At 40.3% G+C, this 23,015-nt stretch overlaps 1 protein-coding gene across 1 annotated transcript in view; it reads left to right on the plus strand.

Moving 5' to 3' along the window:
• Window positions 1-23,015, plus strand: part of NCOA2 (nuclear receptor coactivator 2) — a gene marked incomplete at both ends in the record, with an annotated part of 110,894 nt that overhangs the window by 50,507 nt on the left and 37,372 nt on the right. Inside the window, 6 exons of the mRNA XM_080694764.1 lie at window positions 4,358-4,535; window positions 7,687-7,875; window positions 11,087-11,188; window positions 12,235-12,378; window positions 16,795-16,942; window positions 19,157-20,426. Coding sequence (XP_080550890.1) covers window positions 4,358-4,535; window positions 7,687-7,875; window positions 11,087-11,188; window positions 12,235-12,378; window positions 16,795-16,942; window positions 19,157-20,426 — 2,031 coding nt within the window. The remainder of the gene's footprint in view (window positions 1-4,357; window positions 4,536-7,686; window positions 7,876-11,086; window positions 11,189-12,234; window positions 12,379-16,794; window positions 16,943-19,156; window positions 20,427-23,015) is intronic.

Raw genomic sequence — 23,015 nt, forward strand, 5'->3', positions numbered from 1 at the left:
TTAAGATATGCATTAGTGTAAAGCTTGGCCTCTTTATTAATTGTGGAAAGTTTCATTACCAGCAACCATTTAGAATTTAGGATCCACTTTTCCTATTTTTATTAACTAGTGCTAAACACCAAGAGTTTGGCTATACCTGTTGCAAATTTAAAATTCAACATATAAACTATGGTAAAATGAGAGAATATATAACAAGAAACAGAGGAAGTAGACACATAAACTGTGTCAGTTCTCAGGATAATTTGCTTGGCTGATGATATGATGAGATGGAGAAGTACCGCAGCAGAGGCTTTGCAGCATTGCCCTTGTAGAATCAACTTGCTGAGCAGCCACATACTAGGAAATTAGGCTTTTTAAAATAAAGATAACCAATACTTTCACAGCCTCATTACTCCCCCCTTTTCAGTTGGTGCATAAGATGATTTTTTATTTTTAGAAAATCTAACTCTAAAAATCTACCATTTAATTGGGGGCAGGAGGTGAGGGAGAGACAGAAAAGACTGAAGATCATCTGACCTGGTCTTTGAATTTAGAAATGATAAAATTCATTTCCTGGGGCTGGATCTTCTGCCAAAAGGATTTAAATGACCCCTCCTGGCTCTTGTTCATCTTCTCTTGAATCACTGGCTTAAAAAATTAAACCACAATTTCATAAAAACAAAACAACAACAACAACAAAAACAAATGAACTTAACCTGATTTTCGCTATTCAAGGAGACAGTGGAAGGCAGAGTGCTGCTTCCCACTTGGATTTTAGAAGCTGATAGTAAAAACTTACCGAAGTGGACTGGTCAGCATTACATAGAAGAAAGTAGATAATTTCCTTTGGAAAAATTTTTTAGTTAAAAACAGAATTTATTTGAAAATTATGGTAACCTAAATTGTTTCATTTGAGAAATAACCCATAAATTTGTGTTTGTTCATTGTGTCTAGGGGGGAAATTACAGTAGACACTCTTGAAGACTTTTGAGGCTTCTAAAAGTAAAATACTTAGAGTAACTATAAAACTGTGACTCGAGCCCTTTGAGAATGAGTTCATTAATTGCAGAAATCAGATAGCTAGGTGTCAGTGGACCTAATCTCAAAAATCAAACCAGCATTTTTGGTGTTTCAAAATAAGGTCAGTACCTGTGCAGCAGGACTTTAGTGCTAAATATAGAGGTAGTGCTTGAATCTCGTGACTTATGGTTTAAATTTAAATCTTTATCCTTGTTTATGTTTAATCATTTAAACAGGGGGGAAAAAAAACATGTTATCATGGAGCTGTTCCTAGGCAGAGATGCACACTCATGCTTGCATCATAGCATAGTGGTTGCTAGGCAACAAAACCAAATGTCAGCTTTTTTCCTCAGAGCATTTTATAGTGAGCTTTAAAAAAAATATGGTTTAAGCCAGAAGTGGTGCAGCACGCTTGTAATCCCAGAACTTGGGAGGCTGAAATAGGATCGCACAGGTTCGAAGCCAGCCTCAGCTTCTGAGTGAGGCTCTCAGCAACTTAGTGAGACCCTGTTTTCAAATAAAGTATAAAATAGGTCTAGGAGTAGAGCTTGGAGATAGAAAGCCCCTGGGTTCCACCCCTGGTACCACCCAAAAAAAAAGAAAAATGGTTTTATCAAATGAAACAATTTCATCTTTTTATTTTATTAGACCAAGATCAGTCTTTTTAACTATAGTATAAAGCAGTAGAAAGAAACATACATTTAAAAAAATAAGCTATAGGAAATATGTTTATTAAAAAAAAAAAAAAAACCTTGAAGCCGGGCATGGTGCTTGGGAGGCGGAGACAGGAGGATCGCGCAGGTTCAAAGCCAGCCTTGCTGGTTTAAGAGACCCTGTTTCCAAAAAAAATAAAATAGGTCTGGGAGTGTAGCCCAGAGTAGAAGGGTTCTATCCTCAGTACCACCCAAAGACAAACAAACATACAAACTTGAACATAGCTCTAAAGTAGTAAGTTTAAAGGGGACAATTGGGAGCTAGGTGTGGTGGCGCATGCTTGTAATCCCAGCATTCAGGAGGCTGAGGATCACGGTTCATGGACAGCCTCTTCTACTTAGTGAGGTCCTTTGCAACTCGGTGAGGCCCTGCTTCAAAAAGATAAAAAGACTAAGAAAAAAAAAATAGGCCTGGGGGTATAGCTTGGAGGTACAGTGCCCCTGGGTTCCATCCCCATTATCATAAAATTATATATATACACACAAATAAATAAAGGGGACCCTTGGCACATAACTGATCAGCTGAGTGCCTTCCTGTCCAATTGCTAGTGCTCACACTTGCGAACAGTTCTCAAGAGTGTCAGCCTAGTGACAGAATACTTAAGAAAAATCTAAAATTAAGTAATGTTACATTTTTAAAAAAGGATATTCTCTTAGGTATCTTATGGTCAGTTCTAGTTGAAGAAAGCACTTCGTTTCATAATGAAAATATATGCATACCCATGTTTATAGCAGCACAGTTCACAGTAACCAAATTATGGAACAAACCTCGGTGTCCATCAACAGATGAATGGATGGCAGAATTATGGGAAATACACACAATGGAATTTTATTTAGCAATAAAGAAAAACAATCATGTTATTTGCAAGAAAATGGAAGAACTTTGAGAACATTATGTTAAGTGAGATTAGCTAATCACAGAGAATGAAGGGTCATATATTTTCTCTAATATGTGTAGGATAGGGAGTAATTGGGATAGAAGAGAGACTCTAGATAATGAAGGAAAAACCTCAGAGGAGCCAGGAGATCTAGGGTAGTAGGGGAGGGGGAAGACTGAGGTTAATTATTAGAAATACTACCATCAACTGTGTTATATGTGTGAAAATCAATGTCAATCTGCATACTCTGTATTGAGAGAGGGGAAGAGGGGAGGGGCACCGACTGTGTGCATGTATGTCATTGTCAACATGATTGATATTATGTGAGACTATAATGTACCAATAAAAGCACAAAAATATAAGAAAATAGATTTAAAAATGGAATATATTCAGAGGTAGCTCGCAAAATAGGATCTTGTATAATAACTTAAGGAAAAAAGTTAACACTTAGATCCTATCCATATCTACTATTATGTGTGTGTGTCCATGTAACATTTTTGTTAGGAATATATATATATATATATGTGTATATATATGTATATATATATATATATATGTATATACAGAGAGAATAAGAAAACTCCCTGGCATAAACTGACCAGACCATGTAGCCCAGGTCAATATCAGCCTTTTCTAGTCCCATTCATTCACCTGATCCATTAATATAGAGATCAAAGCAAGGATTAAAAGGGGGACGTGGGGAGTACAAGTAGGAGGAGCTCACTGAAGCCCCAGCCTCTCAGTGCCAGTGCAGACATGATGAGAACACCCACAGGGTCCTGCAATGGGGAATCATGCCCTGCTGCCTGGCTGTGGAAGGCACAAGATGTCATGTCAGGCCCACCTGGATTCAAATCCAACTCTGCCACTGACTATTATAAGATCACGAGCAATCATTTAGCCTCTTCTGTAAAATTGTAAAGATGAAACTTTTCTTCCAGAATCATAAATATTAGAATGGCACAATTTATGTTAAATACAGAGAACTTTGGCCATAGCTATTATTGCTGTCTTCACTTCCTGAAATTATCTTAGCTCTCTCATCTCTTTTTCTAAACCAGACTGAGATAACACAGAATGAGATTATGAACCCATTGCAAGAAGCATGCTACTGGCAGGTAGATAATTTAAGAACCCATGCCTTAATCTGAAGAACAAGCAGACAGTATTGAAATCCCCTGAAGATTCTTACCAAGTCAGGGGTGGAGCCACACACACCAAACAATAGAGGAGTAATGTTTCTTTGAAAATCTCAATTCATCTGCATTTGTTTTCATTTTAATGTGGGACTTTAAAAGCAGTGGAATTTTGGTATGTTTTTGATACTTATTTTTAAGCTGAGAAAAAAAATAATCACTGACTCCTTCCTTTCATTGTATAACATGAAAAACTGTAGAGTCAAATAACCATGTAGTGAGTTGGTTCTTAGGCCTGCGGAATGGTACATCAGTCTCATTTTGAAAATGCAGATAAATGTGTGTACACTTTTATTTATTTGGCAATAATTATCTCCTGGTAAGTTAACAGAGTCATTTAATTTTGTGATAAGAGATGCTGAACTAGGATCTCTTCCACTGACTAAAATGGAATAATTTCTGTTCCCCAAGAGAAAATGTGTTGTTTCTGAAAACTAGGAAAGGAGCAAGGGAGATCTCTTCTATTCACATGTGAATTAGTGTTTCCCTTAAAGGAAATATCCCCTTCTTAGCAATTTTATATAATTTGATGTATGATGCTTTTTAATGCAACTTTTGTCTTTTCTGTTAGGCCCTCGATGGGTTCTTCTTTGTAGTGAACCTGGAAGGCAACGTGGTGTTTGTTTCAGAGAATGTGACACAGTATCTAAGGTATAATCAAGAAGAGCTGATGAACAAAAGTGTATATAGCATCCTGCATGTTGGGGACCACACTGAATTTGTCAAAAACCTGCTGCCAAAGTCTATAGGTAAATGATTGTCTTCTGGGCCACCCTCACCCCCCTCCACCTCCCCATTCACACATGGTTTTTGTCGGAGGGAATAAAATAAAACTGCATTATATCCATTGGGGATAAGTGACTGGGTAGCTTTTTAGGGTCACTTTTGTTGAATATTTAAGCTTAGAAATGTTGGAAAGATCATCATCTGATACTGATCATCAGTAAATGATCATTTGACTCTGTATTTAAAGAACATGAAATGATTCAGATGAAAAGTACATCAACCAGTGTCGTGGAGTTTGTTTTTATTCTTTCTTAAGAAGGTGACAGTTGGCCTTACCCTGTCCTGTGCCATTTTCCTCATGACTGTCTGAAAAGTAGATGATCACAAGAAGCTGGAGATCCAACTTATTTTGAGTCTTATATGTGAAAAGGGTATGATTTGTATATGACATTCTAAAATAAAAGCTAAGGAATGAGGGAAATGGAGAGAGGTTCCAGCATATTAACCCTGCCGCACTGAGTGGGCTGTTTCATCTCAGGCTCATGAGTGACTCTGAAAGTGGCATCACCAGGCACGACCTCCCTAGCACACTCACCCAGTCTCAAATCCCCTAACGTCTTTAGTTTATTTTGGAGGTGCTGCCCCAAAGTATATGTGATGATTAAGACCACATTCTAAAATGGTGACTCACAGCATGGCCACCTTAGTTGCTGCCTTAGAGAAAGAACTGCTTTTACACTTACTTGGTGATTCTTTTTTTAATATTCTCACTTAAACTGAGCATGCTAAGAACATCTTCACAGATAAAGGCGTGAATATTTTAATACAGAATAAAGTTAGGTCTTGAGTTAGCAAGCGTTTCTGTTCTTTCTCTTAAAACTATTGATTTTAGCAGGCCTGATAGCTAACACAGTATCCTTTTCAAATTTCATTATGGGCTGGGCGTGGTGGCACACACTTGTAATCCCAGCATTTGGGAGGCTGAGATAGGATCATGGTTCTTGGACAACCTCAGCTACTACTTAGTGAGGCCCTTTGCAACTCAATAAGATACTGTTTCAAAATAGAGTAAAAAATAGGGATGGGGGTGTATCTTGGCGGTAGAATGCCCCTGGGTTCCATCTCCAGTACTGGTGTGTGTGTGTGTGTGGGGGGGGGGTATTTATTATGGCTCTCTTTTCCTTGATAGTTTAAACCCTTTGTTCAAAGTAACTGCAACAGTAATTCAAAATGTATGAATACTTGTGTGGGATTCTTTCATTATATTCTCTAGTAAGTGAATAAGAAAATGTATTTGCCAGTTCAAGTAACTAATATTTTCAGAGTTTTTCTAATAAATTGATGACATATAGGTTGAGAAAGGACCCATACTTATTAATTCACATGTCTAGGAGCTCTTTGCCTTGCTTTATATTATGCCTTTATTTTTTACTTTTAATTTACTAAGCTTAAATAATAAGAACTCTTCTCTCCCTTTTTTCTTTGACTGATATGTAGTCTCCATTATGTAAATACTCTTTTACAAATGCTGATAGCAAAATAAACTCATCTACAAAGACATGTAAAGCTAACTGGTTACTTCGGGTATAGTGGCACATGCTTGTAATCCTAGCATTCAGGAGGCTGAGACAGGAGGATCACAGGTTCTTAGCCAGTCTCAACTACTTAACGAGGCCCTCTACAACTTAGTGAGAACCTGTTTCAAAATAAAGAATAAAAGAGGGCTGGGTATGAACTTCAGAGGTAGAATGCCCCTAGGTTCAATCCCAGTAGCGAAAAAAAGTTGTTTTTTTATAATTATGTTGGTATTCACTTTTTCTGTCTGTTGTTTTCTGTTACATTGCTCTACAGCCTAGTGGTTGTGGGTATAGCACTGTGTTTACACCAACACCTACCCTGCTAAGTATGCTCTATCCTGATGACTTGGAAGGGCATGCTTGTTTATGTCTCATCCTTTTTTAAAACTCATTTCATTGTTCTGGTCCTAATATTTTTAGAAAAACATTACGAATGGTATAGAAAAGAAGACCAGAATGGAAGTTCAGGTAGATTCTGATTGTAGCTCTTCTAGTAGTTGAAGCTTCTTTGGATATCAGTTTTCTCACCTGGCCCATAAATACCCTTTAATGTCCGAAGTCAGGCATTTTTTTCCCCACTGCATTTTAAAAATTTGATGCCTCTCCTTTAGTTTAATAACTCTTTCTTGAATTAATTTGTATGTTTTTAGTTTTGAAGTTTCTGTGAAATGTTAGTAAAGAAAGTTTTGTAAGAGAGGCAGTATGGGTACCTGCCGTAGTTGGTGAAGTATTTGTTACTGAGGAGCTCAGCCTTAGAGCGTGATACTTTTGGATGGACAGATGGAGGCAGCCTGAGACTTTGGGTGGGAGACAGTAAGACTGAGTACGGCAGGGTGTGGAGAGGCTTGAGCTGGGCAATTGTAAGATCTGGCTAGGTGGATGAGGTGGAGCTAGTTAGTGAGGTTTTGATTTCTATGAAATGGGCCTTATACTTTTTTTTTTTTTTTTGCGGGTCTAGGGATGGAACTCAGGGGCATTCGTACTCCGAGCTACACCCCCTGCCCTATTTTTTATTCTTTATTTTGAAACCGGGTCTCACTGAGTTGCAAAAGGCCTCACTAAGTAGCTGAGGCTGTCGGCGAACTGCGATCCTTCAGTCTCAGCCTCCCAAATGCTGGGATTACAAGCGTGCGCCACCATGCCCTGCTGGGCCTCATACTTCTGACCACAAGCCCAAGTTCTTTGAAAACATTTGAGTTATATACCAATTGATGCGATTCACAATTTTGATTAGGGAATAACACATCTAAAACTCTGATACAAGTAGATTGAACTAAAGTTCTAAAAAATCAAAGATTTGGGGAAACCCCGAAAATAGAAACCATGGTATTCTAGTAATAAATAATCCAAGTGAACTTGAAAGAAAGCAACCAGGGTGAAATGTAAGGACTGCAAAAGATGTTTTGAAAATCCCAAGAATGTTCATTTTCATGTTGTCAAGTGATTAACTCAGAAACTTCCCCCCTCTAGAGTATGAAAGTACTTTAAAGAATGTAAAACACAGTGTAAAAGTAAGGTAATCATATTTTTTCTATTCAGAGTAAGGAAAAGCAAATCTGAGGCTCATTTATAATATTGGATACTTTTGCCTTGACAGTGAATGGGGGATCTTGGTCTGGCGAACCTCCCAGGCGGAACAGCCATACCTTCAACTGCCGGATGCTGGTAAAACCTTTACCGGATTCCGAAGAGGAAGGCCATGACAACCAGGAAGCACATCAGAAGTATGAAGCTATGCAGTGTTTTGCTGTCTCTCAACCAAAGTCCATCAAAGAAGAAGGAGAAGGTAGACTAGAATAAGACCCCTCAGATGTGTTATATATCTGTGTGCTTACTTCTGTACAGCTTCTTTCACACTTAATAATCTAAAACTAGTGATCACACAGAGGAAAATTTAGAAGCAGTTTTGGTGTTTTTTTTTTTAATTGTCTAGTACAGTGTTGTCCAAAAGAATAGATAGCAAAGCCACCTCTATCCACAAGTAGCTGTTGAACACTTGAAATGCTAATAGTATAGCTAGGAACCCAATTTTTTTTTGTTATTAAATTTACATGTATATAGCCACATGTGGCTAATGACTGCTGTATTAATGTAGCTCTAATACTGGTTAAACAATTTTGCGGTCCTGGGTTTCTTTGTACATCTAATGCAAACCATGTTTCTCTGCCCTAGAAAAATGCGCACAGGTACAGCCACTTTTTTCATATACTTTCAAGAAATTAGTGAAAACCATATAGCTTATCCATGAATGCCAGGTCTACAGCATGGTATAAAAGAATAGTGTCTAAGAAACAGTAAAGATGGGAGTCGAGGGATAGGTTGGGTTACTATATAAGCTTACTAGACCATTCCTCATAAAGAAATGCTGATGCAGTGTTCCCTCCCACCCCACGCTCTAAGCAAGCCCTTGCTGCCAGCAGAGGTTTGCTCTCTGTGGCGCAAGACAGTGCTAGAGAATGCGTTCTGCCTGTATTGAGAAGGGGAAGAGCTGGTGACTGCTAGTAGAGGGAAATATTTGGGCTGTATAATCAAGACAAGCCAGTCTACCAGCCATGTACCAGCTTTGTGACTGGGAAAATACCTTGGACCTCTCTGAGCTTCAAGTTATTAACCAGGTGACGTTACCAATATGAGAATGTATTGAGGTTTAAATGAATATGCCTGAGCCATAGTTGTCATTGAGTACTAATGATTTAGTATTTCTTATTAGCCGGTGGTAGTGGCACACGCTTGTAATCCCAGTACATGGGAGGCTGAGACAGGAGGATCACAGATTTGGGGCTAGCCTCAGCTACATAATGAGGCCATCTGCAACTTAGGCCCTGTTTCCAAATAAAGAATAACTTGGGGATAGATTGTAACTTGGGGTAGAATGCCCCTGGGTTCAATCTTCAGTACCTCCAAAAAATAGTATTGTTTATAGTATGCAAATTGTTTTAAATTTTATTGGAAATGAATTATTAGAGCTGATATAGAGGTGTGGATCATCAAATGACATTATACTGTTTTATGCACCAAGAGTAAATGCTGTTAATTCTTGCATGATAATACTCTAAAGCAACATTAAAAAAAGGTACAATTGAGCTGGGCATGGTGGCACATGCTTGTAATCCTAGTACTTGGGAGGCTGCAGCCAGCCTCAGCTACTTAGTGAAGGCCTCCACAACTTAGTGAGACCCTGTTTCAAAATACAGAATTAAAAAATAGGGCTGGGAGTGTAGCTTAGAGGTAGAATGCTCCTGAGTTCAATCCCCAGTACTGGGATTTGGGGGGGGGGGGTGTTACAGTTGAACCAGGCATGGTGGCGCACACCTGTAATCCCATTACTTGGGAGGCTGAGACTGGAGAATCACAGGTTCAAGGACAGCCTCTGTAACTTAGAGAACCTCTGTTTAAAAAACAAACAAAAAAGGGCTGGATGTATAGCTTTGAGATAAGCCATGGTGTACTCAGGTTTGAATCCTGGTTTCTCCAAAACTTTCTGTGATGTTGAGCAAGTTTCTTTATTTAACTTAGCACTTTGGCTTTCTTGTAAATGGAGATGTTGTGACTCCTTCCCTTAGAGCTATAGGGAGGATTAATGAGTTGATGACCTGTAAAGTAGCTGCAGAGATGTTTATCTCATAATAAATGCTCAAATCTACAGCTTTTGTTTCAGTGCTGGGAAGGGAACCCATGTCCTCTACCATTAAGCCTTACCCTCCCACACACTGATAGTTACTATTTTTTAATTTTGAGATACCAACTGTGTATGGATAGATTCCAAGAAACTCTTTTCATCAGGGGGAAGCTCACCAAGTGCTGTATGTACATATGTCACTATCACTGTGAACTATGTTAGGATGTGAGAGTATAATGCACCAATAAATTTATAAAAAAAGAAACTTTTTTCTCTAGGTGAACAATCATAAATCAATTGCATAAATAGTAATGAAGAGACTGCTTTATTCTTTTTAACAGCCTGGAGTTTTTTGTTTGTTTGCATGTTTTTTAATGTAACTGGGAACCAAATTCAGGAACATTATACTTCTGAGCTACACCCCCTGCCCTATTTTTTTATTCTTTTTTTGAAACAGGGTCTCACTAAGTTGCAGAGGGCCTCCTAAGGCTGGCTGCTGGCCTGTGATCCTCTTGTCTCAGCCTCCCAAGTCCTGGGATTATAAGCATGTTCCACCACATGCTTGTAGCATTTTTACATTGTAGCATCCTGTTTTAAATTGAACAGGCCAGCTAATGTACTCTGTTACAAAGATAAGTAAAAAATTTTCCTGTTCTCTAGAAGTGAACCTTGATGTGGAAAACATTTGAAGTGGGGTGAAGAATAAATGCCTAGCACTGGCAGGCTGAGAAATTAACCTGGCCTGGATTCTAAACTATAATTCAGCACACATTACATTTTCTAGGTACTGTGGGATTTGTTCACAGATTCTATGACCTGACTCAATATATATTCTTCATTTTAAATTTTATAGTGCCATTGTAGGTGGACCTATATAGTTTGGTAGAAGGTATCTCTAGTTTTTCTGTATTGTAGTGAACCTAAAACCCAAGAAACACACCCTTAACCAAGCATAGTATCAGATTTTAGTTTCCACCCCTTTGTACTTTATTACAAATCAAGCTGGCTGTTACTGTTGGTTGTCAGTAAGGAAGAGGATTCCATTGTTCCTCACTGGGGAGATGTTTTCTGATGCTAACCTGTGTAAGAGATGTGTTCCTATCATACTTTGTGTGTGTCTTGGGTAGCTCATCCTTTGCTCCCAGCTCCCTCTCCACAGTTGCCTCCCACTTTAGTTGAAGAGAGAATGAAGCCAGTGAGTAGCTGAGGTACACGGTGTGTTCTCTCTCTCTCTCTCTCTCTCTCTCTCTCTCTCTCTCTCTCTCTCTCTCTCTCTCTCTCTCTCACTGATTTATAAGATTGTGCTGTCATACTATTCAAGTTTGTTTGAATCACTAAAAAAAACTTGATATGATAACATGGGTGTGTGTGCTTTTAGATTTGCAGTCCTGCTTGATTTGTGTGGCAAGAAGAGTTCCCATGAAGGAAAGACCTGTTCTTCCCTCCTCAGAAAGTTTCACTACTCGCCAGGACCTGCAAGGTAAATTTTCTTGCCAAAGAAGACCAAATAAATCATTTCAGAATATTTAGATATTTGTGAAAGCGAGAATTATATTTAGAAGACTACCACGAAGCTGCTAATAGTGTTTGTTGCAGGGGTGGAAGTATGGAGGGATAGGAGAACTAAAGAGGGACAGACACTTGGTTTCACTGTATATACTTTTGGTCCATTGACTTGTGCCATGTATTCTATTTTATTTCATCTGTGGTACTGCGAGTTTAACCCAGGGATATTCTGCTTCTGAGCCACCCTCCTAGCCTCATTTCTTATTCTTTATTTTGAAACAGAATCTCCTTAAGTTTCAGATGGCCTCACTAAGTTGCAGAGGCTGGTTGTGAACATGCTATCCTCCTGTCTCAGCCTGCAAGTAAAGAGATCACAGGCATGTGCTACCACTCCCAGCTTATGCTACCTGTTCTAAATACAGTTGGCCCTCTGAATCTGTGGATTATGTTCTGTATGGGTTCAACTACTACATATCAAAAATATTCAGGAAAAAATATTATGTCTATATTGACTGAGTACCAAACAGTAAAGTATAACAACTATTTATATAGTGTTTACATTGTATTAGGAAGCAATGTAGAGATTAAAGTTTAGGGAACCAGGCATAGTAGTATATGCCTAATGATCGGTTACTCAGGAGCCTTAGGCGGGAGTATCTCAAGTTTGAGGACAGCCTGGGAAACTTAGTGAGACCTGCTTCGTGAGACCCTGCTTCAAAATAAAAAATTTATAAAGGGCTGGGGATATAGCTCAGTGGTAAAGCACTCCTAGGTTCAATCCCCAGTACCAGAAGGGGGGAAGAACGTATAAGGAAGATGCACATAGGTTATATGCAAATGCCCCATCATTTCATATAAGGGACGTAAGCAGTATCCGCAGACTTTGGTATTCATGGGGGCTATCAGAACCAGTCCCTCACATATACCAAGGGTGACTATAAATAAATTTATTTATAAATTGTTAATATTTCATAAGGAATTGGAGAATATAAAGGTAAACTGCCTACTTTTAACTCCTAGGGAAGATCACTTCTCTGGATACGAGCACCATGAGAGCAGCTATGAAACCAGGCTGGGAGGATCTTGTGAGAAGGTGCATTCAGAAGTTCCATGCACAGCATGAAGGAGAATCTGTGTCTTACGCTAAGAGGCATCATCATGAAGGTAACCCTCTGAGCAGTGCTGTCCTTGAAGGTGAATTTACTTAGACAGTTCCTACAGGAGCCTTCTCAAGTGGTGGTTCCTGAAGCTTCCTTGGAAACAGATGTGGTGGCTCTGTGCCCATCTGTGCTCGTGTCATCTGGCTCAGATGCTGCCATCAGAAGGAAAGTTACAGGAGACCTGTAGCACAGAAAAATGATGGAGAGAGCAGGAGATGGTAAATTCACCAAGGACAAAAGGAGAGGAAAGAGGCTGTTTTCTTTGCTCCTCCTAAGGTTTCTAGATGTACGACAAGATAATATAGTGCCAACTTAATCAAAAGAAATAGTATCTGATTCATCAGGGAAATCTGGAGAAAAAAATTTGCAAGAGTGAATCCCTAATAGTGAAAACAGTCAGATGCCAAGCCTGCCTTCGAGGTGATGACCAACAAAGACTGCAGATATTTCAAAAGTTCTAAATAGGCGAGTGACTTGTCTCGGGTTACAGGCTCTACTAATAGGACAGCTGGAACTAACCCCAAGACTTCAAAGTCATCTTTCATTAATGATAGCACCTGGTCCTTGTGTGGCCTTTTCCCTCCTTTGTGTCATCTTGTAGCCCTCATGGCCAGCCTGAGGAACAGACATCCTGATGCCCTCTCCACATGTGGAGGCCGAGGCAGGTGAAATGACTGTCCAGCACTCAGAGTCAGCTCGGGTCGTTACCTGAGCTACCACCGTACCACTCCCAAATGCTCTTCCCCAGAGTCAATCAGTCTTCCTTCCTTCCTTCCTTCCTTCCTTCCTTCCTTCCTTCCTTCCTTCCTTCAGCATGTTAGTTTTCTTTTGAAGAGGTTAGAACAAGGGGGGAAAGTTTTTGATGCTTTAGTAAGTGCTAAGCAGGAGAGAGAGACACTTTTCCTTCTTTCTATGCCCTGGCAGGCTGTGGTTGCTTAGCATGGGCCATGCAGTATGAAGGACTCATGCAGAGCAGTGTACCTTATAACTCAGCACAGATATTGTATGATCATTGCAGAAGAAATTGTAACTAATAATTGATAACAGAACTGTAGTCTGTCATCAGTGTCATTTTACCAGTGGGGTTTGTATATTTAAACTATGCTTTTCAGCCCACTTAAGAAAAGCACAAATCGTTGTAAATGAACTCTTCCATCCCCTTAGTTTTTTTATCTTATCCACCCCACCCCACCCCCGCTGTGCTGGGATTGAACCCAGGAGAGTTCTACCTCCAGAATATACCCCAGCCCTATTGTTTTATTTTGACTTTGAAACAGTCTCCCTAAGTTGCTAAGGGACTCACTAAGTTGCTGAGGCTGTCCTCAAACCTGTGATTCATTGTTTCAGTCTCCCAAATACTGGGATTACAGGCATGCACCACCACATCTGATTCCTACCCATTCTTTTAATCCAATTCTTCTTTATTTCTTAGAAATTAAACACTTAATCCAAAAGTTTGTGCTTTTTAGCATTTTTCTTTAAGTTGGAAAGAATAAGAGGAAAAAAAGGTTCTATATTTCAGAGGAATCAATATTTAAACTACCATTTCACTAGATCTGGCTTCAAATAATGAGTAATAGCTGGGCGTGTTGGTGCATGCTTATAATTCCACTACTTCGAAAGCTGAGACAGGAGGATCTGGGTTCGCGGACACCCCCAGCTACTTAGTGAGGCCCTCAGCAACTTAGACTTACTTACTTTCTGTCTGTCTTTTTTTTTTCTTTTTTTTTTTTCAGTACTGGGGATGGAACCCAGGAGCATTCTGCCTCCAAGCTACACCCCCAGCCCTAAGAAATTGCTGTGAACAAGTATATTCAGTATCTTTAGGTCCTGAATAGCCACACCCTACATTTAATCCTATGGCTTTCTGGTTGTTTTCCAGAGCATTTACAGAGATATCCTAGGCATTGTGCTCATTTTAAGCAGATGAGACTTGCTGAAAGGAATGTCCCATATCAAAATTCATACTTACAAGTAGTTAATACTGGGGATGATCATCTGTACTAAATAGAAATCTGCCAAGCTTGGCATGGTGGTGCACGCTTGTAATCCCAGCATTCAGGAGGCTGAGACCCGAGGATCACGGTTCACAAACAGCCTCAGCTACTTAGTGAAGCCCTCCGTAACTTAGACCCTGTTTCAAAATAAAGAATAAAAAAATAGTGTAGGGGGTGTAGCTCGGAGATCAAATGCCCCTGGGTTCCATCCCCAGACCTACAAAAAAAAAAAAAAAAAGAAAAAGAAAAAAAGAATTCTGCCAAACAAGTGTGCTTGAGTATGGGAGCTTCCTAAAAGACCCAGGTGCATGCCTAAATACCTGCTTAGATTCTGGATGTAGTTCAGATTGAAATGGAAAGTCTGTGGGGATCACAGCCAAGGTCAGATAAAATTCCTAAACTATAAGCCACTGGAAATGGGAGTCCTATTATAAAAGTTGTATTTAAGCCGTACATGGTGGCCAATGCTTGTAATCCTAGTACTTGGGAGGTTGTGACAAGAGGATCACAGGTTCATGGCCAGCCTTAGCTACTTAGTGAGGTCCTCTGCAACTTAGTGAGACCCTGTTTCAAAATAAAGAATAAAAAATAGAGCTGGAAGCTGGGCATGGTGGTGCACATTTGTAATCCCAGCATTTGGGAGGCTGAGACAGGAGGATCGTGGTTCAAGGAAAGCCTCTGCTACTTAGTGAGGCCTTCTGCAACTCAGTGAGACTCTTTTCAAAATAAAGAATAAAAAATGGGGAAGGGCATATAGCTCAGAGGTAGAATGCCCCCCCCCCCAGTTTTATCCCCAGTACCACAAAAAAAGAAAAAAATAGGGCTGGGGGTGTAGCTCAAGGGCAAGATCCCCCTAAGTTCAGTCCCCAGTACCTGGGGGGGGGGGAGGAGCTATGTTACCTTGTAGGTACATACTTAACTGTTCAAAGTAAAGTATATCTGTATTTCCAATATTGCCTATTGATAGTAACTTCATGAAACAATTGATGACAGAAAGCAGTACCTAAATACTTTATCTCATTGAAACTCTGGAGTCATTTGGCAAATTGCTGAAAGTGACAGTTGAACAAGAAATTAGAATTCACATTATATGTGAGCCTCACTCTCTCACTGTGGCAGTTTTGTGGCATGGTCAATATGCTTGGTTCAGCCCACAGAATTTGTACTGAGGATTATGTGGTAGAAGTATGGTAGTCTTAAAATGGTGTAAGAGGCAACTAAATTATATGGCTTTTTTTCTGAGTTTAATATTCTATTTTATATGAAATATCAGAAAAATATAGTTGTTAGAAAAGAAATCTCAATATTATCTTAAGGGGAATTATATTAACCTAATTTATTTGGGTTATAACTATTGTCTTAAAAATGGAATATCTGACCTTTATCAAAAAATAAACCAAGTACATGCCACTTGGATTTTCACTTTTTTTTTTTCAGTACTTAGAATTTAACCCAGTGGCATTCTACCTTTATTCCCAGCCCTATCTTTTATTCTTTATTTTAAAACAAGGTCTCACTAAGTTGTGGAGGGCCTAAGTAGCTTAGATTGGGTGCAAACCTTCAATCCTCCTGTCTCAGCCTCCCAATACTGAGATTACAATCATGAGCCACCATGCCTGGCTTCATTTTTTAAACAAATAATGGAAATCTTAGGCTGGGTGTGGTGGCACATGCTTGTAATCCCAGCATTTGGGAGGCTGAGACTAGAAGATTGCGGTTCACAGCCAGCCTCGGCTACTTAGGGAGTCCTTTCGCAACTCAGACCCTGTTTCAAAAAATAAAAAGACTATCCTGCCAGGTATGGTGGCACCTGCTTGTACTCCCAGCATTTGGGAGGCTGAGACAGGAGGATCGTGGTTCACGGACAGCCTCAGCTACTTACTGAGGCCCTCTACAAATCAGTGAGACCTAGTTTCAAAATAAAGAATAAAAAATAGGGCAGGGGGTGTAGTTCTGATGTCGAATGCCCCTGGGTTTCATCCCCAGACCCGCAAAAATAAATAAATAAATAAATAAATAAATAGACTAAATAATAGGGCTGAGGGTATAGTGTGGAGGTAGAATGCCTCAGGATTTTATCCCCAGTACTGCAAAGGGGGGGGGAAAGCATATTTTGGCCTGATAAACTATTTCTACTGTTTTCCCTGACACTGAAAATTTAAGAAAGACCACTGTTTGAAGATGCAAGCTTTTAATTTTTATAAGAAAAACAATCTTTTGAGTTTATTAGTATTTTAAGTGGAAAGTAATTGTGCTTTTAAAAATTATATTTTAATATCATGAAGTATTAAAACTTTTCAACGTGCTGGTAGGGAAATATGGAACTTAGTGAAGCTCATTACCATTATTATTTCTTATTCTCTCATCCATCCTGTTTTTCTTTCTTTTTCCTAAATGTGCGTTGTTTTCTTGTTTGCCTGCAGTATTGAGACAAGGATTGGCCTTCAGTCAGATCTATCGTTTTTCCTTGTCTGATGGCACTCTTGTTGCTGCACAAACGAAGAGCAAGCTCATCCGTTCCCAGACTACTAATGAGCCGCAGCTTGTAATATCTTTACATATGCTTCACAGGTAATCCTTCTGCTGGGAACTCATTTTCCCTTTACAAATTGAGATGAAATGTTAAAAAAGCGACAAATCATGGGATAGTTTTGCAGATTTGTTAGGGATTTCTGTTAGTTGATCTGATGATATAAAATTAAATTTTAACTGTTGACTAAAAACCAGCTCATCACATTGGCTAAGTAGGGCCGTCCTTTGAATTGTAGCGTTAACCCTAGTGAACTTTAAACCCCAGCTGGAAACACTAACTCTGCTTTCACACAACTGCCCTTTACATAGAAGGGAATTTTTCTGCTCTTTGTGGCAAGGCAGGAATACTGAAGCCAGTCTTATGATTTCTGATCTTCTGTGTTTAAATCTAAAACTTTCAAATGTATGTACTTAAGAGTATTTTAGATTTTTTTCCTCTGGTTCTTTTTTTTTTTTTTTTTTTTGTACTAAGGATTGAACCCAGGGACATTCTACTTCCGTGTTACACCACCAGCCCTATTTTTATTTTGTAACAGGATATTGGTATGTTAATGAGAGTCTCACTACTTGCTGAGGCTGTCCTTGAACCTGCAACCATCCTGTCTCAGCCTTCCAAGTACAGGGATTATAGGTGTGAGCCACTGCACCAAACTTGTTTTGAGTTTAAATTAACTTCTTAACATTAGACTTTAAATTTTTATTTATTAACAGAAAGTAAAGAAATTTGAATGTTGATTTTAAACTAAATGTCATAAACTATATTGTCTGAGAGCACACATTTAGGAAAATGATTAAATTTCAATTCCATAAATATTTATGTGTGTGGTATATGAAACTTTATGAGGTACTATCAGAAGATACATAAAGTTGCTCTATTAAAGAGCCCTACTTTATTACAGTTGTTATTTACTTTGTTATATAGGAATTTTAAAAAATCAAGCTGTTCTGTTTGGTAACTGTTACTAAATCTGACCTCAAACTGAAGCAATTTGAAATGATTACCAGTGTGGCACATTTCACTCACCTAAGTGAAGACTGATATTGGACAGTTTGTGAGGCCTGTTTTGTATGGATTTGTGAATATGTTTGGTAACTCACAAGTGACTGCCAAGGCTAAAAAGGAAAGCTGAGGCCTGGGAAGTCGTCTCGCTCAGAAAACCTTAAGGGAATGGACTGGAGGTGTCCAGGAGTGGGGGAAGATAGTCACAAATTGAGGTCTCTCCAAAGTTCTCTCGCATGTTGTTTTCATGGCTCTCACTCTGACTTGCAGGGGATTAGAGAGTGGGTAGAAATCTGTTAGACAGGGTGATCTATTTCCAAGCAGTTTTAGAAACTCTGTTGGCTCTAGCACAGAGTTTTTCCTCATAGTTCTGGCCAAGTTTTTCCCCTGAATTTTGCTGTCTCGAGTCAAGTAATAAATATCAGATCTCTCCAGGCTTACAGATGTGCTTGTTGTTAGGAAATATAATATCTTGAAAATAAAGACATATCTATACTTGTTTAGGTCACTTCTTTAAGACAGTGTAAGTTCTCGGTAGCTCACAGGAAAGATAGCTGGGCATGATGACGCACACCTATAAATTTCCAGCATTTGGGAGTCTGAGACAGGAGGATTGCAGATTCACAGTCAGCCTCTGCAATTTAGTGAGACCTTGTTTCAAAAACTAAAATAATAAACCAGGCATAGTGGTACATGCTTGTAATCCCAGTACTTGGGAGGCCGAGACAGGAGAATCAAAAGTTTGCAGCTAGCCTCAGCTACTTAGGCCCTCAATACCTTAGAGAGACCCTGTTTCAAAATAAAGAATAAAAAATAGGGTTGAGTGTGTAACTTGAAGGTAGAATGTCCCTGGGTTCAATCCTCAGTTCTGCAAAAAAATAAAATATTGCTGGGAGTATAGCTCAGAGGTAGAATGCCCCTGGGTTCAATCCCTAGAATCCCACAAACAAACAAGAAATATTGTGTCATTGGAACCCCTCTAATGCTCCATCTACTAACTGCAATTTCAGTAAGGTAGTATCCACTCCATAAAACCACAAACATTTTAATGAGTTGCCTGGAAAGCATCCCTCTTAGTTCAAACTATGCATGTTCTGTCTTGTCCATAATTGCAGATGATTCTATCCAAGTATTAGCTGTTCTTTAATGTAGTCTTTTTTTATACAGAAAAGAAGCTGTCTTTTTTTCAAAAATAATAAAATCTTGCTACATATTTTTCCTTTTATATTCCTTTCTCTTTTTTTATTCTACAGAGAACAGAATGTTTGTGTGATGAATTCGGATCTGACTGGACAAGCCATGGGGAAGACACTGAATCCCATTAGCTCTAGCAGCCCTGCCCACCAGGCCATGTGCAGCGGGAACCCAGGTCAAGACATGGCCCTCAGTAGCAATATAAATTTTCCTATAAATGGCCCAAAGGAACAAATGGGCATGGCCATGGGCAGGTTTGGTGGTTCTGGGGGAATGAATCATGTGTCAGGCATGCAAGCAACCACTCCTCAGGGTAGTAACTATGCACTCAAGATGAACAGTCCCTCACAAAGCAGCCCTGGCATGAATCCAGGACAGCCCACCTCCATGCTCTCACCAAGGCACCGCATGAGTCCTGGAGTGGCCGGCAGTCCTCGAATACCCCCCAGTCAGTTTTCCCCTGCAGGAAGCTTGCATTCCCCCGTGGGAGTTTGCAGCAGCACAGGAAATAGCCATAGTTATACCAACAGTTCCCTCAATGCACTTCAGGCCCTCAGCGAGGGGCATGGGGTCTCATTAGGGTCATCGTTGGCTTCACCGGACCTAAAAATGGGCAATTTACAAAACTCCCCAGTCAATATGAATCCCCCCCCACTCAGCAAGATGGGAAGCATGGACTCCAAAGACTGCTTTGGGCTTTATGGGGAGCCATCAGAAGGTACAACTGGACAAGCAGAGAGCAGCTGCCATCCTGGAGAGCACAAGGAGACCAATGATTCCAGCGTGCCCCAGGCCACAAGTGGGGAGAGGGCTGAGGGACAAAACAGGCTGCACGACAGCAAAGGGCAGACCAAACTCCTGCAGCTGCTGACCACCAAGTCTGACCAGATGGAGCCTTCACCCTTACCCAGCTCTTTGTCGGACACAAACAAGGACTCCACAGGCAGCTTGCCTGGATCTGGGTCTACGCATGGAACCTCGCTCAAGGAGAAGCATAAGATTTTGCACAGACTCTTGCAGGACAGCAGTTCCCCTGTGGACTTGGCCAAGTTAACAGCAGAAGCCACGGGCAAAGAGTTGAGCCAGGAGTCCAGCAGCACAGCTCCAGGGTCAGAAGTGACTGTTAAACAAGAGCCAGTAAGCCCCAAGAAGAAAGAGAATGCACTACTTCGCTACTTGCTAGATAAAGATGATACTAAAGATATTGGTTTACCAGAAATTACCCCCAAACTTGAGCGACTGGACAGTAAGACAGACCCTGCCAGTAACACAAAACTAATAGCTATGAAAACTGAGAAGGAGGAGATGAGCTTTGAGCCCAGTGACCAGGTAAGTTTCGTAATGCCTTCTCCTAGGTATGCTAATCTGTGGCAATGATTTTTCTTCACAGGGGCATTTGGAGGCCTTGGTGGTTCCATAAACATAGCTTTCTCCTTTATGAAAGGCTGAAGCTGTGTTTTGAGAGCTCCCCTTGCAAGGGGTGACAGTGTTACGAGTCATGGGTGGGCAGGCCTTGCAGGCCATGTAGTCCCTGTCACGACCATTCTGCTCTGCCACTGTCATGGAGAGCAGCCACAGACACCGGGTGAAGGCAGGCGTGTGGCAGTGCACCAGCAAAACTATGTTCAGATGCTGAAGTATACTTCTCCTAGGGCATGGAATATTCTTTTGTGTATGTGCACCCTCCAAACACAGCTCAATCTGTCCCTTGCTCACTGGCTTTCAAATACAAGGGTAGACAGGCTTTAGCCACAGGTCAGCTACGCAGCTTGCTGACCTCCAGTGGAAGATAATCATTTCCTCACTGAGTCTCCTCAGAACTGACGCAATTCCATTGTGTCTTATTTACCTTTCTTTAAGACCAGAGTTCAGCTGGTTTTCAAACCCAATGAAGATCATTCTTTCTATTTTTTTTTTCTCAGCCAACACTTCTGATTAGTGTAGAATTTCTTAGATTTTTGGTGTAAAAAAAAAAAAAAAAGGTCAGAGGATATGGATAGTATGAAAATGTAAAGGTTTGCCCGGTGTCAGTGTCTCTGAGCCATTGTATAGAAACTCCAAATTAAGCCAGGCATGATGGCCCACACTTGTAATCCCAGCATTTAGGAGGCTGAGATGGAGATCGCAGTTCGCAGACAACCTCAGGTACTTAGTGAGGCCCTCTGCAACTCAGTGAGACCCTCTTTAAAAATAAAGAACACAAGCCGGGCGTGGTGGCGCACGCTTGTAATCCCCGCACTTGGGAGGCAGAGACAGGAGGATCGCGCAGGTTCGAAGCCAGCCTCAGCTGGCGTAAGAGACCCTGTTTCCAAATAAAAAAGTATAAAAAATAGGTCTGGGAGTGTAGCCCGGAGGTAGAAGGGCTTCCAGGAACCCCAGTACCACCAAAAAAAAAAAAAAAAATACAAAATAGGACAGGGGTGTGGCTCAGAGATTAAATTCCGCTGGGTTCCATCCCCTACCCACACACACACACAAAAAAAAAGAAATTCCAAATTAGAATAATAGGTTACATTATCTGTTGTCTTTGTCGGTAATAATTCAAAAATCACTCCTAGCCAAGCGTGGTGGCTCACGCTTATAATTTCAGCATTTGGGAGGTTGAGACAGGAGGATCACACAGGTTCGAAGCCAGCCTCAGGTACTTAGTGAGGCTCTCAGCAACTTAGTGAGACCCTGTTTCCAAATAAAGTATAAAGTAGGTCTGGGAGTATAGCCCGGAGGTGGAAAAGCCCCTGGCTTCCACTCTCAGTACCACAAAAAAAGGGGGGAGCTAGGGGTATAGCTCAGAGGTAGAGTGCCCCTGGGTTTTATTCCCAGTACTATGTGTGTGTGTGTGGGGGGGGGGGGGATGTGGTAGTACACACCTGTAACTCCAGGACCTGGAAAGCTGAGATGGGGATCACAGGTTCAAAAACAGCCTCAAAAGAGTAGCAAGATTTATGCCGGACGTGGTGGCGCACACTTATAATCCCAGCGCTTGGGAGGCTGAGACACGAAGACCGCACAGGTTTGAAGCCAGCTTCAGCTACCTAGTGAGGCTCTCAGCAATTTAGTGAGACCCTGTTTCCAAATAAAATATAAAATAAATAGTTCTGGGAATGTAGACCAAAGGTAGAAAAGCCCTTGGGTTCCACCCCGAGTACCAAAAAATAAATAAATAATGTAGCAAGACTTTCTGGCAACTACTGAGACTTTCAATTTTTTTTTTAAAAAATCACTCCTTTTTTTTTTAATTGACAAAAATCATCTACCTTAAGGGCATATGTGATATTGCATACATTGTAGCATATGCATATATTGTGGAATGACTAAATCAAGCTAGTTAGCATGCATTACCTTATGTATTGATTTTTTTATGGTGTAAATGCTTTAAATCTTAGTGGTTTTCAAGTATACATTTGTTATTGACTGTAGCCACCATGTATATTTCTTAAATTCCTTCATTCTAGCTGAAATTTTGTACCCTTCCTAACATCTCCTGAGCCCCCTCCCCTCAAAATCATTCTTAGTATTACTCTAAGGTAGTAATGACATCACAGGGGAAAGAGTAAGCCATTGATAATTTTCTTTACTTTAAAAAATAGGTGAATTATTGCAGCCATATGTTTTGGCATCAGGAGTTTTCTGGGGAGGCATTGACCAATTGGGGATTAATAATCCTCAATTTTTCCTAATCTTCAAATGTCAGGCCTTGCCGTGCATGGTGGCACGCACTTGTAATCCCAGTTACTTGGGAGCCTGAGACAGGAGGATCACACAGGTTCAAAGCCAGTGTCAGCAACTGAGTGAGACCGTGTTTCCAAATAAAATATAAAATAGGTCTGGGGGTATAGCCTGGAGGTAGAAAGCCCCTGGGTTCTATCTCCAGTACCAAAAAAAAAAAAAGTCAAACCATGTATAGAAGTTGCTAGTTCT

The sequence above is a fragment of the Muscardinus avellanarius genome, assembly GCF_963383645.1.
Source record: "Muscardinus avellanarius genome assembly, chromosome: 4".
NCBI lineage: Eukaryota > Metazoa > Chordata > Mammalia > Rodentia > Gliridae > Muscardinus > Muscardinus avellanarius.